This window comes from Budorcas taxicolor, chromosome 13, assembly GCF_023091745.1.
Source record: "Budorcas taxicolor isolate Tak-1 chromosome 13, Takin1.1, whole genome shotgun sequence".
NCBI classification, from domain to species: Eukaryota; Metazoa; Chordata; class Mammalia; order Artiodactyla; family Bovidae; genus Budorcas; species Budorcas taxicolor.
In genome coordinates, this window is record NC_068922.1 from 25,892,212 (window position 1) to 25,913,973 (window position 21,762).

Sequence of the window (21,762 nt, forward strand, 5' to 3'; positions counted from 1 at the left end):
CAGGAAGTCTGTAGTTTATGTGTGCATGTATGTGTGTGTGTGTGTGTGTGTGTGTGTGCGCTGAATGAAAGAATGGGGGAAAAACCCCAAAACACCATATGGGATTAATGTCACTATTTGATTCTAATCTCCAAAGTTCATTCTTTGGTTTTTGTCCAGAAGGAAACTTGAGAACTCCATCCACAGTATTATTGAATTTCAGATCAGCGTAGTCTTGAGGTAGAGTTCACTAGAGAACATTAGTTCTCTAGTATGTATGCCGTATATGCTTCTGCTCTATTGTTGGAAACCTCCAGATCATCAGGCTCTTGAGGAAGAGACTCAACTTCTCTAAATCTAAATAAGCATCCTAAAAGTTGTACACATTCTTCACATAGCTGTGTGGCAACTTGGTATTGTTAATACTTGGGAGAAAACTATACCTACAACACAGCTAAAATTTAAGCTCAAAATGGAATACAAAGTCTTTCTTACTAGTGGAATGTATACGGAGGAATGTACTTCTGCCTTCTGTGAGGTTTTCTAGTAGATCCAAGTAGCTGATGGAAAATTAGATATAAACACACTAGTAATAAGTGGAAAAGTAGATAGGAGTGGGTATACAGAGCAAATAACACTTGATTCTAAATGGAAAGAAACATCAGGAATGTCTTTCCAGAAAAGGTGACATTTGAACTGCTGTGAAAGATGAGTAGGCATTTTCTCAATAAAAGAACAAAACCTGCAAAGTTCCTGGGATTAAAAAGAGCACAGTGGGACACAGCATGTGGTCTGTAGAATGTTTGAGATGAAGCTGGAAAGGTTGGAAGAGGCTAGGACATGAGGAGCTTTAAATGCTGAGATAAGGAGTTTGGATTTATTTATAGCAAACTATCCCAAGGATTTAAAAAAGGAAATGATACAGTTGCATTTGTATTTTATAGAAATCTCTTTGGCAGAATGTGGAAGACAACCTACAGTGTGTAAGAGTGCAGGTTTAGAGACCAGTTGTTGTTGTTGTTCAGTTGCTAAGTCGTGTCTGACTCTTTGTGACCCTGTGCCAAGTCATGTCTGACTCCTTTTGACCCCATGGACTATAGCCCGTCAGGTGCCTCTGTCCATAGGATTTCCCAGGCAAGAATCCTGGAGTAGGTTGCCATTGCCTCCTGCTGGAGACCAGTTGCTGCTGCTGCTGCTGCTAAGTCGCTTCAGTCGTGTCCGACTCTATGCGACCCCATAGGCGGCAGCCCACCAGGCTTCCCCGTCCCTGGGATTCTCCAGGCAAGAACACTGGAGTGGGTTGCCATTTCCTTCAGGAGACCAGTTAGGGATCTGTTATACTAATTTCCAGGAGAAATGAAGACCAACATGACTTAAGACAGTGACACGATGGATGGGAGCAAGGGAATGACTTCCAAAGATAATGAGGAAGTGGAAATGACATGATGTTGACAGTGGTGAAAAAGAAGAGTCTAGAATATTCCTCAAGATTCACACATCAGTGTGATTTCCTGCATGCATCATGAAGCCATTAACAATGGGGATTTCAAAGGAATGGGTTTGAATGGACAGAGATGAGTTTGGTTTTGGACATTCTTGAGATTAAGTCATTCATGAATTCTAGTTATAGCCAGGTCTAGTCGTCAGAAGAGAGGTCAGAACTAGAGACAGATTTGCATTGCCATGATGGGGTCGTCACTGATGCTGTGAGAATGAATAGGAATCCCAGAGAAAGGGTGAGAAGAACAGGGGCAGGCTTATTGTGTATCACTGAAGAAGAATTTCGATAAGGAAGCCCTGGTTCTCAGTCTTTATCCAAAACTTGAATCACCTGAAAGATTTATATTTTAAGATTCAGGAAGGCAATGTAATCAAATTATTTTCATGTCCATTTGCTCTGATTTATTTATTCTGCTGGTATCAAGAGAACTAATGTTTGAGATGCCTTAAAATAATTTCTATTTACAGCTTTCTGTGAGCCAGGAAGTCACAAAATCTTTGTAAATTTTGCAAGTCTTTGAGAAAAGCCTTCATGAGATGCTCTTTCAGACCACAGGCATATGGTGAGAGTGCCTGCCTTCCAAAGCAGAGACTGAGAAATAGAAAGGTTTGGTTATAGGTCAGATAGTTTTTGAACTGGTTTGGCAGTAATGGGTCAATTCTGTTTTAATGACTACATTTTATTTTCTTGATGGCATACTTTGTCTATGAATTTCCATATATATCTATTATAGAGCTTTTAATATTTTATCTGGCATATGGTCTTTTCATATTAATGATGAGTGTGGGGTTAAAAAAAATTCACAACCTATAAGTTGAGTTATGTTTTATTCAGCAAGAATTTTTAGGACTTCAAGCCCAAGAGGCAGCATCTTAAGTAGCCCTGAGAGAACTGCTCCGAGGAGGCGGAGGCAAGGAGGGATCTAGGTTAAATAGGAGTTTTACAGCAAAGGGCAGGTAGTTTGAACATCAAAAGATTATTGTAAATTAAGGAAAGCCAGATATCCCAAGTTAAGGGATTGAGTGCTTTTCTATCAGTGAGAAGATGCAGGAGTCTGGGCTCACTGAAGTCATTCCTTTGATATGTACCTCAGCTGTTTGGGGCCAGTATCCTGTGTTTTCACATCCTGAGTTTCCTCAGGACTGACTGGCCCCACGCTGGAGGGCTGCAGTTGCTGATGACTGTGACATCCTTACTTACTGATACGGCAGGAAATACTCCGTTTCTCATGGGAGGTGTGAATATGGCCATTTTAATGACATAACCCAATAGTACTGCATGTAGTTATTTCATAATTGATGAGCTCAGATTAAGTTCTAGTCTGTTTTTTAATTGAAATATATTTGACATATAACATATAAAGTTAAGGTATGCATATTAATTTAATACATTTGTATATTTTAGTGATTGCCATTGTAGTGATAATTAGCACCTCTGTTACATTAATGAATTATCTTTTTCTAACTGGTTAGAATAATTAAGTTCTAGTCGCTTGGCAAATTTGATGGTTGTAGTACAATGTTGTCATCTATATTCTAGCCTATTTTCTTCCTATATTGGGCTTCTATTAAAATATGTCTGCCAAAACCAGTTGTAAACAACCAGGTAATGTGAACAGATGCTCATATGAATTGATCTGAAGTTTATCAGCAAATAGATTCATTTTTTTCCTATAAGACAAATAAGCAACTTTTTTGTATCTGTAGTGATATTTTAAATTGGTAGATACAATAGGGATGATAATACAACAAAATCTTCTGTCAGTTTTAATAATAGCAAATGAGATTTTTGTTGTGCTATTTGTTTCATGATGCCCTTTTAGAAAAAGGCATTTTCCAAGGCCAGAAGAAAAAGTGATTTCTTTCTTTCAATTGAAAGGCCATACAAAATGTTATTTCAAATTTAAATGTGATTGGAATATATTAGCAAAAACTCACTCATATGAGAACTGAATTCGCAAATGTAATGAATGACAAAATTGTTTATACCTAAGAACAGAATCATAATTTAGCAATAAATCTCTAGATACTATTTTCAAAATAATTTTTTGAGTGTACTGAGAAATGACCAGGCATGTATGTTTTATACAGTAATGATACATTTTCCCATAAATAGTGTATTCTTGAAGAATTGGATTTAACTTGAAATTTTAATAGATTTTAGGATAAACTAATAGCTCAGCTGTTAAAGAATCCACCTGCAATGCAGGAGACCCGGTTCAATTCCTGGGTCGGTAAATTCCCCTGGAGAAGGGATAGAGCATCCCCTCCATTATTCATGGGCTTCCCTGTTGGCTCAGACAGTAACGAACCATCTGCAGTGCGGGAGACCTGGGTTCGATCTCTGGGTTGGGAAGATTCCCTGAAGGAGGGCATGGCAACCCACTCCAGTATGCTTGCCTAGAGAATCCCCCTAGACAGAGGAGCCTGGCGGGCTACATACAGTCCATGGGGTCGCAAAGAGTCAGACATGACTGAGCGACTAAGCCCAGCACAATACTAGTAAAGTTTACCCAAAGGCACAGAGCCAGTAAGCAAAACTCAGATCATAAAGACTGCAGAGCTTATATATTTTTAAAATTTTTATTTCATGTTGGAGTATAGTTGATTTACAATGTTGTATTAGTTTCAGGTGTACAGCAAAGTGATTTAGTTATACATACGGCTATTCTTTTTCAGATTCTTTTCCAATATAGGTTATTACAGAGTATTGAGTATAGTTCCCTGTGCTATACAGTAGGTCCTTGTTGATTATCTATTTTATATGTAGTAGTCTGTTTGTGTTAATCGCAACCTAATTTATCCCTCCCCTATCTTTCCCCTGTGTAACTATGTCTGTTTTCTATGTTGTAAGTCTGTTTCTGTTTTGTGAATACCTTCATTTGTATCACTTTTTTAGATTCCACATATACATGACATCATATGGTATTTGTCTTTCTCTACCTAGCCTCACTTAGTATGATAATCTCTACCTCCATCCATGTTGCTGTAAATGGGATTATTCATTTTTTTATGGTTGAGTCATATTCCATTGTATATATGTACCACATCTTCTTTAAGAGCTTCCATATTTTAATTAGCACATTGTGTGTGATGGAACTCTGAGCTTCTTCCTGTCAATTTCTTGCTCCCTTTCTTGTAGGGCTCTCTTCCATCTTTGCAAAGTAATCAGACAGAAGTAAATGAATGGAAAGTATGGAAATGTCCTTGGCTTAAATGTAAATTAATACAATATACAAATTAAAGGTACAAATGGTAGAAATACCAGAAAGTTATGTACTATTGCTTTCTTTGTAGGTTTACCCCTTGGGTGATAGGTCTTGCAAATTGGTGGCACCAATTTCATGAGATCCGAGGTGTAATAAAGGGTCTATTGATTTTTATCTTTAACACCTTAGTGCAGGTTTCAAATCCTTTGTTATTTATTTATTTTTAGGAAGGTACAATTCTGTTGTTGTTTTTCAGTATCTAAGTTGTATCCAATTCTTTGTGACTCCACGGACTGTAGCATGCCAGGCTCCTATGTCTTCTACTATCTCCCGGAGTTTGCTCAAATTCAGGTACAATTTACGTGGAGTGAAATGCATTAATTCTACAGGGCAGTGAGTTGGACAAATGCATACACCCATGTCATCTACGCCTTTATCAAGGTGTAGAGGTTTCCATTAGCCCCAGAGAGTTCTCTCTTGCCCTCTCCCAGTCAATCCTCACTCCTTCCTCTCAGATTTCTATCACTGTAGTTTAGTTTTACCTGTTTTGGAACTCCATATAAATGGAGTCATGCAGTGTGTTCTTTTTTGCATCTGACTTCTTTAATAAATACTGTATAGTCTTTGAGGCTGATCTTGTCTGTGTGAATCAACACTTTCCCCCTTCTATTTTAGTGGTATTTCATTGTAAGAACATTGTTATAATTTATATATTCATTTTCCTGTTGGATGGATATTTGGGTTCTACTTTTTGATTATTATAATAAAGATGCTGTGAATATTCTTATATATATATATATATATATGTATATAGCAATCAAATGTTTTTCTTTTACCTGTGAGTAGAATTGCTTGGTCACACAGCAGATATATTTTTAACTTTTATAAGATGTGGCCAAACCATTTTCCAAAGTGGTTGTATGGTTTTAAATTCTCATTTCATATTCCCATGAGCGATGTATGGAAATTCCCCTTGTTCCAAATCCACTCCACATTTGGTATTGTCAGTCTCTTTAATTTTAGCAGCTTTAAAAGGTATCTTTTTATAGCTTTAATCTTTTCAATCTTTTTGTAAGATTAGAGTTTAATTTCTTTTAGTTTTTTTCTTTTTAAATCAGAAACATTCCTAGGCAGGCAGAGACTAGAGTTTTAAACTGTTCTGTATTGTAAAAATCAGTGTATTTTATAGTTTGGAAAAGACTGAAAATTTTAAGTAATAATGTAAAAATTTCCTGTAAGTCCACAATTTAGTTTTTTAAACATTTAATTTCATATACATAAATTATAATCTTAAACTCTTACATCATTAAGTGTGCCCCCAAACTTTAAATTTTATGACATAATAAGATTCAGTATATCATAGAGTATATCATGATTTATTTTGCCATTTGCCAACTTTCTGGGATTTGGATTACCCCTAATTTTGTCCTGACATGAATAATGCTGTGTGTGGAACATTCTTATAACTAAATCTTATGTATGATGCCAGTTACTTCTTTGAGACAACTTCCTGGCAGATCACAATGTTGCCTCATTGTCCTGCTTCCAGTCTTTATACCTCATTGTCTTTAATAGAAATCCCAGAATAATATAAAATCCCACTGCTACTATCAGATGTCCTTATTGTGTGGCTACTTAATTCCTGCCTCACCACTAAGATTTGGGCAGTGTATTTATGGTGGATGTTCTTTCTTTTAGAAAGTAATGCTTCTGGAAGTTGCTTTCCTCATTAATTTTAGTTGTGATAAGTGTGCCATTCATGGAGGTACTCTGTGCAGTTAGCATAAAATGTTGAAACTTACACAGTCTGATTAGTTCTCTGAAACTCCTGTGTCTACTGCCTTGTGTGTTACAGTGAGTGAAAAGTGAAAGTGATTGTCGCTCAGTCATGTTTAACTCTTTGCGACCCCATGGACTGTAGCCTGCCAGGCTCCTGTGTCCGTGGAATTTTCCAGGCAGGAGTACTGGAGTGGGTTGCCATTCCTTTCTCCAGGGGATCTTCCCAACCCAGGGATGGAATCTGGATCTCCTGCATCACAGGCAGATTCTTTACCGTCTGAGCCACCAGGGAAGCCCTATATTGTGTGAAAAGTCAGTGAAACTAACACCTGAGGAATGAGTTGATGTGAGCCAGGCGAGGGTTAGGGAGCCTGATAGCAACAAGCAACGGTGAGGGAAGAGGGTGTGCTCTGACAGCCATAAGGCAGGAGCAGCTGCATCTGTGGAATGAAGAGTGGCCAGGGTGGCTGGAGCATCATAATCTTACAGGACAGAGTGCTGGACAGGGCTGAGGGGAAGCAGGGCTCTGAGGTCCAGGCCTCTCACTTGGTTCAAGGTTTTGACTGTTGCAGTTTGCTAGAATGTGGTAACAGTGACTGATGTTATATGTCCTTTTCTTCCTTTTTTTTTTTTTTTTTTCATGCTTTTTCACCTTAAATTTCACTCTGGTAGATATTGGAATTGTGAATTTTCTTTTACATGAAAAATTTTTGTTTATTGCCTTTTTCTCTAGGCTTTACTGTTTCCATTTTTTCTTTCTATCTTCACTTTCTTCCCCCATAAATATAAATGTGTACTAAAGGTCAGACCCTTGAGGTGATTTTTGAATACTTCTCCTCTTGAAGCTTGTGGTTAAGTACCTTATAAGTAGACTTGAAACTCCAGTACTTTGGCCACCTCATGCGAAGAGTTGACTCCTTGGAAAAGACTCTGATGCTGGGAAGGATTGGGGGCAGGAGGAGAAGGGGACGACAGAGGATGAGATGGCTGGATGGCATCACTGACTCGATGGACGTGAGTCTGAGTGAACTCCGGGAGTTGGTGATGGACAGGGAGGCCTGGCGTGCTGCGATTCATGGGGTTGCAAAGAGTCGGACATGACTGAGCGACTGAACTGAACTGAACTGAACTGAAGTAGACTCTATTTTGGTTGTATTTTATCACTTTTGACCTACTCTGAGTATCTACCCATCTTTCTCTTTTCATCCTTTTTCTTCTTTCTTCTTTCCTTCCTCTTTTGGCATAAAGATTTTCAGTTGATCTTTACTTGAATAATAAGTGAATACAGTGTTGTACAAAATTAACATAAAGAAAAATATAAAAGCAGTATGTAAAAGGCCCTCCATTTCCTCTCGCTTCTACTTCTCTTCCTAGAAAATTTGTAGAATCAAGGGTTTGATCCATGCACACACACTCATACTATGCCTCTCACTAATAAAGATTTTTTATTTAAAAATTATTTCTAAAAATCTTTGAAGCTTTTTTTTCTGCCTGTGTATATGTATTTTTCTTATATTTTAAAGAGCTTCATTATATCATGTCATATGGCTGAACCAGTAAAACTACTGGTATAGTCTCTGTTATTGATATTTCATTTGTTTCAATTTATTTACTAGATATTATACCACTAGTGCTTTGGTAAACTTTCTTGCGCGTGTATTTTTGTGCAAACATGCAAGTAATCCTTAAAGACAAACCCCTTTGTGTGGAGTAGCTGGTGTAATCAAGTACAGACACTTAAAATGTTGATACTTCAAAACTGCGTTATCGAGGGCTTCATCTGTTTCTGTTTCTATGAGCATGAAAGTGCCCATCTCCTAGAATTCTAACCAGTAACTGATATTATCATTCTTTTTAACTTTTTTAGTCTAACAGATTAAAAATGAGATATTTTAAATTTCTCTTTCCCAATTACTTGTGAGAGTAAGTACTTTTTCTCATTCTTATTTCTGTTTGTATTTCTGCTTTTAATTTCCTATTCACAGCAGGGTTGTGATTTTCTATTTCACATGCATCTTTACATTTCAGTGGGAGGTTAGTAAAGGTTGCTTCAGGAGCTGCTATCCAATGCTATTTTAAATGATAGCTTTAAAAGTTGGACTTTGAAAGTGATAGGGGCAAGGTTGAGCGATACCATTATGTAATGTCAGTTTCCTTGGACAAGTTTTTCAGCCCCATTAAACCTCAGCTGCCTCATTTATAAAGTGGGGATAGCAATAGTACCTACTACAAATAGTACCTACTATTTGTCATGAGGGTTCAATATTTTTGTGAGGGTTAATTAATATTATATAAAGTGCCTAGAATAACATCTGGCACAAAAATTCAACTGACATCATTGTTATTGTTGTCACTGTTGTTACTACCACTTTTATTATCAACGTTTTGTGAAAGTGAGATGTGCCTTTGGAGAAGATGCCACGGAAGGAGTGACTTAGCACTGCTGGATATACTTTCAGGTCCCTGTTCTACCCAGTACAGTGGTTCATGATTTATTTCCCATTCTCCTCAGTTGGTATTTTCATTCCCAGAATTTATGCATTTATATCTCTTTCATGATTTGAAAAATGTGGTCCAAAAAGAAACAAAGAGAAAACTATAGTAATTGGGGCGTATTTATGGGGGTGGAAGGGAGCTGCTGTTCAGGACCTTGAAGCTGCACACACACAGTGTGTTGTGAATCCTGTCACATGATGAAAGCTGGATTTCAGAGGCACCTGCCTTATCATCCAACTTCTGCTTCAAAGACAGAAAGAAGAAAGGGAAGCAAACCTCTTCGTTTAGCCTGCGCTCAACAAAGGCTTAGGGGATTTTCTGAGGCACAGATATGTGGAAGTTATGGTTATTTAGACTGACTCCTGATGGAATTAATGTGCACAACTGGGAAGAAAAGACTTTTTTGAAATCTGAACTACTTCTTTAAAAAGTCTTTAACAGAAGATAAAGGCGATGGGTCCCTTTTATTCCTGAAAGGAACCTCTGCATTCCAGTTTCTGATTGAATGAATGTAGGTACCTTGGTCTGCTTCCTTTTCGCAACAGTCTCAGAGGAAACAGTCACTGCCAGTGAGGGCTGGGAGCCACCAGTGAGGCCCAGTGTGCTGACAGCTTCTCTTAACTTTCAGAGTTCAAGGTCTTTGCCTTCAGGCATTAAGTGTTGACCATATACTTGGTCTTCCAAGTCCTACTTGGAGGAGCAACCATTAAATTATTACTCTAGCACTCTAACTGGCATTTAAGATATCCTTAAGAATGGGTAAAATTTAAGGCCTGGAAGATATTACCAGTTGGGGATTAGGAGGAATAAGGGAATTTCTTTGAAATATATGCCTGCCTTGAAGAGGGCAGGCATGGAGAGATGACAGAAAAGGTGACATGAAGGTGTTTGTTGTCTGATGCAATGAGATGAAAGCAAGAGTGAATACAGAGGAAGGCAGCTCTGAGAAAGCCCAGAGCATAGTGACCTCACCTACTCCTGAGTGCTGTTCTATCTCCATCCATCCCATCAGCCCCACCCATTTTATCCCGGACCTAGAACTGGTAGAACATTGAACTAAACGTAAAGAGATGGTTTCTTCTGCTTCTCTTCTCTCTGCTTTTTCTTCCTCCTACCTCCTCTTGTTTAGATTTTGACTGCTTAATAATTTCTCTACATTGTAGAGGAGTCTGTGGATTAAAAGTGAAAAATTTCCTCTCCACTTGAAAGTGGATCAACCTGCATGTTGCTTTTCAGATTAACCATTTATTTGGTTACCTACAGCTCAACTGGTAAAGAATCTGTCTGCAATGCAGGAGACCTTGGTTCCATTCCTAGGTTGGGAAGATCCCCTGGAGAAGGAATAGGCTACCCACTCCAGTATTCTTGGGCTTTCCTGGTTGGCTAAGACAAAAAAGAATCTGGCTGCAATGTGGGAGACCTGGGTTCGATCCCTGGGTGGGGAAGATCCCCTGTAGGAGGGCATGGAAACTCACTCTAGTATTCTTACCTGGAGAATCCTGATGGACAGAGGAGCCTGGTGGGCTGCAGTCCATAGAGTCACAAAGAGTTGGACAGACTGAGTGATTTAGCACACACAGCACACTTCTCGCTCATTACTTAGTGAGATGGTTGGTCAACAGAATTTGGAGGGGATTCTGGAAAATACCAAATGTAAAAGCCTGGTAGCTCAAATGATAAAGAGTCTGCAATGCAGGAGAGCTGGGTTCGAACCCTGGGTCAGGAAGATCCTCTGGAGAAGGAAATGGCAATCCACTCCAGTATTCTTGCCTGGAAAATCCCATGGATGGAGGAGCTTGGCAGGCCCAAAAAGTTAGACATGACTGAGTGACTTCACAAAACCAATATTTCATAAAAACCACTTCTATTTCTACCTTGTATATTTTATATGGTTTGACTATAAAATAGATTAATCAGTTACCATTAACCAGGATGGGAAACATGAAGAGAAAAACAGATTGGAGAATGGAAGAATTTACTTTTGGAAATCTTGAGTTTGAGATGCCTATCAGTCATTCAGGTAGAACTGTTTTACAGCCAACTGAAAATAGGGGGCTGGAGCTCCAAAAAGAGGTTTAAGCTGAAGATTTGCAGTCATTACTTTTAAAAGCTTCAAATATCAATTGCTTATAGAAAACTGCTTTAGTAATAGTTTAACCTTCAATGAGGTTAAACACAATTGCTTTTTAAAAAATCTATTATGTTGTAAAACTTTTTCTAATTTTTGGTTTTATAACATTGTTTTAATTTTTCAGTAATTATCCACTGTCAAGTTTCTGCTTGTTCTTAATTATTTCTCCTGTATCTTTTTGAGTTGATAATCTAATCCTAATGCATTTGTATAATACATTTTAGAGCAAAGAATAACTAAGTGGGATCCAACAGAGAGAAGAGAGAAGACTAATGAAAGGAAACCTCAGTTAGCATGACCTTTTTGAATTCTGTATTGAAGGGTTAGCATTTATTTCTAATTAAAACTTATGAACTTATTATTGAAAATCTTTCATGAACCATATTCAAAAATAGAAAACTCTAAAATATCAAGTAGTTATTATACATGATATGATTTGCTAATAAACATTAAGACTAACTGAAACAGCAGATTTTAGTGAAACAAATGGTTAGAATTGACAATCAGAATGTAAGCAGGATGTTAGTTAATTAATATGACTCCCATTTCCTTTTACTTTGTCTTTTGCTAAACAAGTTTGGGTGATACACTGTATGTGGACTGAATTTTGTAATACCCATTTCATCGTTCTTAGTGCTCCCAAGTTTGGTGAAAATAAGATCCAATTTACTTCGTCTACTCTTCAAATATTTATACTATTTTAGCAATTGAGTTTTTAATTCCTTTCTACATCACCTTTGCATCTAAATAGCACTTGTTTTCCCACGACACTTTTATAACCTGTCTATTTTTGCCTGTCAGATATAATACTGCTATTTTTTTCTTTAGTTTTTTAAGAAAATTTGGACCATTTTAAAGGTTTTTATTAAATTTGTTACAATATTGCTTCTGTTTTATGTTTTAGATTCTGGACCAAGAGTCATGTAGTATCTTAGCTCCCTGACCAGGGATCAAACCCGTACCCCTTGCATTGGAAGGTGAAGTCTTAACCACTGGACTGCCAGGAAGTCCCTTATACTGCTATTTTAAACTTCTGAACTGCTTACTTTTCTTACAAATAGGGAGCATCTCTTGCAAATGTATTAAGTCATCTATTGGTTTGTTCACTGAAATGTTCATCATTCTTTGTATATTTGTAAATGTCTTGTCAGATGGAAACTTTTGGGTCAGTGTGGAGTATAAAGTAAGGAACATAAACAAGTTTTAGAATGTTTAGACTGTTTCCAAATATTAGATACAGTATGAAATATTTCTTTGCTTTACACTCTGTCTAGTTATTCTGTGCATTTCCAAACATGCTTTGGAAGATAGACAATGTGTTAAAGATAAGCTTAACAGTTCTAAGCAATTCTGTTCCCATTCTCACCATTTTTTTCCTGTTTAAGAAGCCCAGGAAGAGCTGATGTTGTCCAGCTATTGCCTATGTGTGAGCAGTAGTATTTTAAAGTAGTCACCTTACAGATCACAGTGTTCAAAATGCAAAATTAAAATAGAAATCTGAGATTAGAAGTTTTAAATGATAAAGAAAGATTGCTTAGCTCTGTTGATACTTGGCAATCAAGTGAAACTGAGCTTGAGCAATAATTTGTCAAGTCTCTTGAATTTCTCTGAGTATAAAATACTCAAGTTTAAAAAAATGACTTATGTCACACTAGATGATATTTGAGCTAACCTCAGTGTAACAAAGATTGATATTTGAAAAAGTAAAGTATTTTGTCTCGTTACTGTGAAATTTTAAAGCACTTTATTATTTTATGTTTTAATTATCATTCCATCCCACTTTCATGAGGAGGAATTTCTTTCAACGATCTACTTTTTATTTGAAAATACATCCATTAATCTCAATAGCTTTTAATCAATAATGGAAAGCTGAGCAAATGACATATTTTGCTTTATTAATTTATTGCCACTTAAGCAATCCTTTTCAAGGCAAGAGTCTTTGTAATATTTCAGTCTACACCAGTCACTTTTGTGTGCTTTTTTGACACTTAGAGAATTCATCTCCATTTTGTGATATATGAGTTATTTTATTTTTTAGTATTGAAGAAAGGAAATTGGAGGTTGCAGAGAAGTAGCTGCTATTTTTGCAAAGAAGCTATGGGAAAAATGAGGACAAATCAGGACATGATGGCCTGCAGTTTGGGACTGCGTTCCAGTGGCCTCTTGTTGGGGGAGGGGCTGACTCAGGGGATGATGAAGTCTGGTAGGAAGTGCTTTGGACATAAGCACAGAAGGATGAGCTTGACTGAGTAGAAGTGATCCAGAATCTTCCTTCTTATGCGTCTAACTTATTCTGCATCTCTGCAATAGCAGTTAAGTGTCAACAACTTTAAGTGAAAAATCAGGCACTGAACTCCCTAAAGATGAGACACTAGGGGGGACACTTCTAACTGTCTGCATTATGTGAAACAAAGCAAAGAGAATGGGTAACTGTTTCAAATCCTGCAAGAGCAACCAGAGATGTTTGTGCCCCTCAATAAATGGTGAACTATAACTAATAATGAACTACTGGTTATTTCTTTTTTCACATTTATAAAATATCATTGACTTTTTCTTTATTTAGTGTGCTATACTATTTTAAACAGTATGAAACTATATAGTCATTACTCTGAATTTTATTTTGGGTAAACTTATTTTTCTAAAAGGTCTTAAACAGCACCACTGCATATTACCATAACATACAAAAATGGACTTTCTTGTGAATCTTAGAAATTAAAATAATTAAAGCCATGTCTTAGTTTGTTTTAATGTTTTCATAAAACTGTCAAAAATTTTACATTGACTAGCCTCCTTTAAAAATAATATCAACCAAATTCCTTAGTTGTAGCTCATGTTTAAATATTCTAATAGTGCTGCATATTTTTGTTAGTATACTGTAACATTCAGTCCTGTTCCTTTGGGTAAGAGGATCAGATTGGATACACAGAGGAAATCACCCTGACGTGGGACCAGCAGCTTTGGATGATGGGACCATGTGCTGTCACTCATCGGCTAGAGTGGGCTTAGATGTGTTGACCCCACCTCTTACATCTGTCCATGAAAGACTGATGAACTTCCATTGACTGAGAACCTGCTCTGTGTTGGGCAGCATGATTATAAATCTTTACAGCAGTCCTTCAAGGTGGGCATCACTATATCCATTTATAAATGAAGAAGATGAGGCTCAAGCAACTTGCCCATGGTCACATAGCGAGTGAGCAGCAGATGCTGAGATTTCAAACCATCTGGATATAAGCCCATGTGTTTTATTCCACAGATTTATAATCATCTGAGTTACTTATATTTCAGTTTTGGAAATCACTATCCTGACCATTTTCTTCTGCTTTTCTAAACCTTTTTTTTTTTTTAACTGTTGTGAATTCTTCTGAAAAACTACTATTGATTTTTAACTAACCACATTTTGAGCAGTTGTTCCTTGACACAGTTTTCTAAATCTGATTGGTTTTTCAGTGTTTCATCACAGATCTTCTTAAGACAAACTAATTGCACATAGTCTGTCAAACTGGATGTGTTTGTTCTCATCCATTGATATAACTGTAAGTAAAATTATTGAAAATAGCATTCGCATACCTCTCAGTGTGAGGATTCTTTTCCGGTTTGCCTTTCACATCGTGTCTCCAATTTACTGTGGTCTACTTATTTCATCAGGTGGTTGTTGGGTTTCATTTGTAATCTCCCTGTCTGTGGTTTTCTCTACAGAAACAGATGAATCAAAAGAAAAAGTGCAGCTTGTGAGACTATTCTCCTGTCAGAATGGCTAATTCTTTCTGTAAATGATATACAATTATAGAGTCTTGGTTTATGATCCAGAGCTGTGCTAGTTTGTTCTTTGCAGAATTGGATTCTCTTGCTTTCTTATATTTTCATCTTACATCCTGAAACCCAGCTGTATAAAAAATGTCTTCCTGCTCAGAGGTTCCTTTTGTAATGGAAAGAAACTTTAATTGCTGCAAGGCTGAAGGTATCAGCTATGATCAAAAATAGCTGCACTGTTTTAGCAAGATATACATTAATTGCCCCAGTGGTTGAAAACTGTTTAACAATTATAAATGAAGGAGTTAGCCCCTATAGGATCAAGAAAATAATTTCAAGCTATTTTAGTTATTTTTAAAAGTTCTGACTTGAGCATTTTTATCATCTTATTACTTCCAGTAACTCAGCTTCCTTTGGGTGCTTACATCCTCAGCAAATCCTGTAACAAGCTATGCTTCATCTTATGCCTCTGTACTTTTGTCATCTGGAGATTATGGAATTGAGAAATTGACTTTGACATAATTTTATAAAATTAGTGTGGTAAGATTAGCCTTTCTGTTTTGTCTACAGATCTGATATCTGACTGCTGTAAACCTTCGTAAGTCAGTTCTGAAAGTTTAAGAAATGGGGAAAGTGGAATGGAGTGGAGTGAGGTAGAATCTGCCCTCATCTGTTGTAAACTCTGGAATGAAATTTATTAAGCTGTCTGAAGTCTAAGCCAGAGTTAGGCTCAGTAGCTCCCCCAGGTTTATATTCACCTATAAGTGTCATATCGTTTGGTCATTTTATGCATGTTGTCAGTACTGAATAAAATTTATTAAGTAGATATTAATTAGGAAGGGCTTTGTTTAGAATTCTTTGCATATTGCAATACCCAGTGGTGAAATTTTCTACTAGTTGAGTTGACACATTTTAGATGTTTTTTTCCCTTATATTTATCTAATTATTAAAATACATATAGCAATACATGACTATATCTCCAAAGAAAGTAAAATATTTCCAGATAAATTGATCTATCCTCAAACATACTTCTCCAGGGGAAGAAAGTACATTCTTGTCAGTTTGGCATGTATCCTCCAGACCTGAATTTGATATATTTATATATTATATATATGTATATACATATAGAACACATACAGTTTTCATTTGTATGTATATGTTTTATATAAATATACTGCATAAATCATACATTTATAATATTTATATAAATCAGTACTGTATTATACTGTTCAACATACTGTATATTGTTTATCATTTTTCAAGAAAATTTTTCAGAGTTTTCCACTTAGCAACTCTGGTTAAAAAGAGTTCCATACCACCATTTCTTTTTTCTTTAAAAATTTTTAACATGAACCATTTTATCAAAAAGTATTGAATTTGTTACAATATTGCTTCTGTTTCATGTTTTGATATTTTGGCAGTAAGGCATGCGGGATCTAAGTTCCCCACCAGGGATTAAACCCACACCCCCTGCATTGGAAGGCGAAGTCTTAACCGCTGCGCCACCAGGGGAGTCCCCTATACCACCATTTCTATCTCAGGCAAAACTGTGAAAGATATGAAATTTTTTCTTGGCCTCTGTTATTTTGTTCATTATCATTTTTATCCATTCTTGTTTTTCAATCCCTCCTCTCTCCTTCCTTATCCTATCACTGAGACACTAAGGAAAAGATTCCTGCCCTTGACTTTGAACTTAAGTCAGTGTATCACTTACAATGTGTATTAATCATTAGCACCAAATACAAAATAAAGTACTTTGTTCCAGTTAAAAGAACTTCCAGTTACCAGTAAGTCAATGTGGAAAGGTTTCAGGGAGCATGAGATTGCTTCTTTGTCCCTAAGTTCCACCTATTATGTACCCACTTTTTCAGTGAGGCCATAAAACCAACTTAGCCCGAGTGTTTGGGAAAAAAAAAAACCAAAGCACATATTTTGTACAGGCCTTACATCTGATTATGGAATCATTTGTTGAGTTCCAGTTTATAATTTGAAATCATGGGCTCCTCTACCCAACCAGAGGAAGGTAATGAAGTATTAAGATTGTTTAATACATCCAGATATAAAGGAGACAGATTATTTGCTCTGAGAATATGTAAACGTGTGCACCACTACAACTGTTATGCGATAGTGATAGTTGCAATATAGCTAACAACCCACTGGCCCTTAAAAAAAAAGAACTTTTACATTTTCTACCATCAGGCTTTTGGCTCCTCTGGGGTCATTTTGGATTCCAAGCTTTAAAACAATTTTTTACGGCTACTTACATATACCTCTGGTTTTCAAATTCACAGTCCTGCTGGTGTTTTCTACCTTGAGGAATGCATACCTACTTATTATATGTCAGCCATGATGCTAGCCATTTTTGTGTACTTCTTATTTTATTAAAGATGTCAGATTTAATATGACAAAGATTAGGATACCCATTTTACACGGGAGGCCATTGAAGTTCAAGATCACTTAAGTAAAGTGGTTGTTTCATAATTCAAACTTAGACAGTGTTAACTGCAGTGTCTGTTTTTTCCACTAAGCTTTACAGCTTCTTTTTATATCCTTCATTTTCAAACAATACTGCGTAGATTTTTTTATAAGCAGTCTTGCATTGTATTTTGGACTCTCACTCTAAATTAGTGTCATTTTGGAGCAAGTTTTAAAACTAAACTATGGAGTATTCATAATCAGGTATGAATGTAATTTGTTGTGTTGGAAATTCTGTCAGCCAAAACCCATTTAAAGTCTTGCTGATAGAAGTTTTCTTTTCACTAAGAGCATCTGCTAGCTAAAATAATGACCAAGAGAGAGAAGCCACTCAAATAATCAAGTCTGTTCACTGACTAAACTGATTTCTCTGTTCCCAAATTCTTAGATTAATGAAGACCCTGAGTTGTTTTGAGGGATTACATAAAGAATTCTTCTATGCCTAGTAATGTCTTCCCAGTGTTGTGAAGAGGAATTAGAATTTTATTTCTCTGCCCTGTCCAGTTATCTAACACTTTTTTTTTAACTTATTTATTTTTGATTTAAGAATAATTGCTTTACAGTATTGTGCTGGCTTCTGCCATATATCAGCATGAATCAGGCACAGGTACATATATGTCTCCTCCCTCTCAAACCTCTCTCCTACCCGATCCCACTCCTCTAGGTTGTCCCAGAGCCCCAGGTTGAGTTCCCTGAGTCATACAGCAAATTCCCAGTGCCTGTCCATTTTACCTATGGTAGTGTATATGTTTCCACGCTGCTCTCTCCTGACACTTTTTTTTTTAATGTAATGGATTTGTAGTTTAGCATTTCACCTTCTTTTTGTTGTTGCAAAATTAATTTAACTACTTAAAAGTATTTCCCTGTTAAAATATCATATTTACACCTAGTGTAATTTGTCTATATATTTTACTTTGCACTAAGTGAAAACACCGGAGAAGGCAGTGGCACCCCACTCCAGTACTCTTGCCTGGCAAATCCCATGGACAGAAGAGCCTGGTAGACTGCAGTCCATAGGGTCACTAAGAGTTGGACATGACTGAGCGACTTCACTTTCACTTTTCACTTTCATGTGTTGGAGAAGGAAATGGCAACCCACTCCAGTGTTCTTGCCTGGAGAATCCCAGGGACGGGGGAGCCTGGTGGGCTGCCGTCTATGGGGTCGCACAGAGTCAGACACGACTGAAGCAGCTTAGTAGCAACAGCAGCAGAGTGAAAACACCAGTGCTCTAGAATGACCTGTTTTTATATTCTTAACTGATATCTTTAATCTGCATTGGTATTTGAACTCATCAAAACAAACTTTATTATTCTAAATGGGATTGGTTTTTTTGGTCTTGTATTTCTTGCCGCAATTCTAAGCATTTTGCTTTGTGAAGATAATGGTGTTTTGAGTCTAACAAAATATCTCAAGATTATTGAGTATATTTATGCTTAGCAATAGAGAAGGAAATGGCAACCTACTCCAGTATTCTTGCCCAGAAAATCCCATGGACAGAGGGGCCTGGTGGACTACAGTACATGGGGTCACAAGAGTTGGACACAACTTAGCAACTAAACCACCAAACCACCACCACCATGCTTAGCAAACTTCAAATAATCAGGAAGTATATTTGAAAAATCAACTTATTCTTTTGAATTTTGAATGAATAATATAACTATTTCACAAGGTGAGATACCTCTGGTTTTAAATGTGATTTATGTTATTTAAATAGTGAAGTTGTTACTGCGTTTGGGGGACTATGTTGTGACATGGTGGGAGATGTACCATTGAGACACCAAAAGTTGTACTTATGTTTGCTTTATCCACTGGAACCATTGCTGAGGATTTGTGAAATGGTTTAGTAATAGCATTCAGAAATGCATTTGTTGCCAGTGTTTCAGAAACACAGGCAAGATTTTCTGTGTCTGGGCATTTCTTAGATTGGCAGGATCTTCTAAATAGTGATTCAAATTTTAGAGAACAAAATTCCATGAAGCCACTGGCAATATCATTAAGTCTACCCCCCACCTTTACAGTCAGTCTTACTGCATGTTTCAGTTACGTTTGCCTGTCTGAAATATAAGCCAATTTCTAATTATCCACCCCCACCAAAGAATGCTGTTCTGCTTGAGGCATTGTCACAAGAGCATAAGTTGTTCCATGCCTAGAAATGTCAGTTAATATTAACTTTTTTTTTTTGTTATTTTTTTCAGAGCATCAGGGCATCGGGCCTTATCCTGTTGGAAACAATCCTTTTTGGGTCTCTGCTTCTATACTTTCCAGTAAGTAACGTATTTTTATAATTGCATTTTAAAAATAACCATTTTATTTTGCTGTATATGTATATTTGCTTGTATATACTATATTGTTTATATGTTTATATCTGTGTACAAATTTGTATATCTGTAATTATATTGTTTACTCTATAAATGTAGATGTAAATGGCTTTACAGATATTCAAATCCTGGCTCTTACCTATTGGGTGACCTTAGACAAGTTGGTTAGCATTTCTGAACTAACCTTGGTTCCTCCTGTAAAATGGTGCTAATTATACTTTTCTTCCCAAATTTATGAGAAGCAGTTAAGTGCTTAAGTGAACTCACATGAAAGGCATGCATGCTTGGTATATACATATACTGGTTTCCTTCCTCTTTTTCCCTACTTGAGTCAGAACCAGGAGACACACCAAGTAGTTAATGCTGAAAATTTCCAAGTGGTTATGTAGAAAAATAAACAGAATACATGTGTGGGGTAATAGTGGTATAGATAATCATAATCTAGACCTTCCTATCACACGAGTTATTTATCTGTAACCAGAAAATAGTATTGATGCTACTGATTCAATTCAACCAACTTCTGTTCAGCAGTTCTTTGGTTAGTGTCATTTCTCCTGCACAAACTTGAGTTCTGTGAGAATGATGGCCTGTCTCCGTGTGGCTCACTGTTGTGTCTGCAGCACGGACCTAGTGCCTGTCTCCGTAGTAGAAGCACAGTGAGTGAATGAATGAGGTTATACGTGCATGCGTTTAAGAAATATACCCTAAAGTAGGGACTGTTGTCCTATTGAAATAGCCTCCAAAGAATCTGCTTGATTGTAGAAGACCAAGAATGATAGTCCTTATTCATACTACTTTATTTAGTGCCTACTAGTTTTTAGCTAGGCATTAAAACACTCCTTCACATTATTTTTAGGTGTTAGTAAATTTGGGTTTATTTTTTACATATAAGATTCATACTTATTCAAATCCAGTGGCCATAATAAAGGATATGGTCCTAAAATCTATAGAAGAATTTTAAAGCCTTTTAAACAGAAGAAGTATTCTAGAAAAGAAGGATGTTGGAAAGAATAGTAAATGTTAGGCTGCTAAATATTCAAAGCAGTCATTAGAGACACTTTCATTGACTGGAATCCAGTTTTGAAAACCATCTAATGGACCTATACCTGTGACACCAACTACAGAGAAAAAGAGGAGAAAGAAATGGAAACTTAAGGAGAACAAAAGATAACACCGGTTCTACTTGACAGTTCTGTTATGCCTAGGAAGAAAAAGGGGAGAGAAATCTTACCAAATCAATCCTGTCCAGCAGGAACCTTGGATACCTCACTGTGTTGACTTCATCTTTAACTGTCTGTTTCATCTTTTATAACATAAATTCTTTCTTCAACTTTTTGAAATATTAATGAGTAGCTCTCCAGTTCATGCTGTGTACCTTGGTTTTAAATAAGTTAGTAAATAGTGTTCATGCTCTTATGGCAGAAAGGGCCAAATTATTTAATGAAGACTTGGATATAGCATGAAATACAGAAGGAGAAAGACATAATATGCTACTGATTGAATATGGAAAAGAAAGTAATTTTGTTTTAGGTGAGAAAATGAGGATGATGTCTCAGAAATTGATTATGAAACCTCTGGCTACCTAGGGAATGTTTATGTATGTGGGTGTACATGCATAGAAATTTTTGACAAGAGTAAGTTGGTCATTAGCCCAAAGCTCATTGGCTTTCATAGGTTTTTCAGAAACGAAGTTTATGACTTGGAGCTTGAGTTTTTCCTATAAGAAGGAGCTCTGTAATAAGTGAAAAAGGTGATTGAGTAAATATAGCCAAAGGGTCTAATTATTTGACGGTGTAAATGTGACCTCTACGTATCTGTTAAATAGCTTACTACTTTCTCTGTTCCTTGTGTGGCCTGTACCAGAATTACTCATAAAATTTTTGCTGGGGGTTACAGTTTGTTTTTTTTTTTTAAGTGTTCTTGAGTAAATTAGAATTGTTTTTCAAGCTAGGTAGCTCCTTGGAAGGACGCTTTGAGGATGTTCACTGTTCTAGTGAGTTGTTATGCAATGAGCCTTTTCTTCTTTTTATGCTGCATATTGTTGTACAGATTTGCAAGAATTAAGGTTATTTTTGCCTTTTCTAAGCAATCTTAGACTACAGACGATTTCATAACAATGCT

The 21,762-nt window shown here is 36.6% G+C and overlaps 1 protein-coding gene across 1 annotated transcript in view; it reads left to right on the top strand.

Annotated features, from left to right (window-relative positions):
- The window catches only part of GPR158 (G protein-coupled receptor 158), a 298,586-nt gene that overhangs the window by 190,635 nt on the left and 86,189 nt on the right, over nucleotides 1-21,762 (top strand). The window contains exon 5 of the mRNA XM_052651252.1: nucleotides 19,519-19,587. Within this exon, the coding sequence (XP_052507212.1) occupies nucleotides 19,519-19,587 (69 nt within the window). The remainder of the gene's footprint in view (nucleotides 1-19,518; nucleotides 19,588-21,762) is intronic.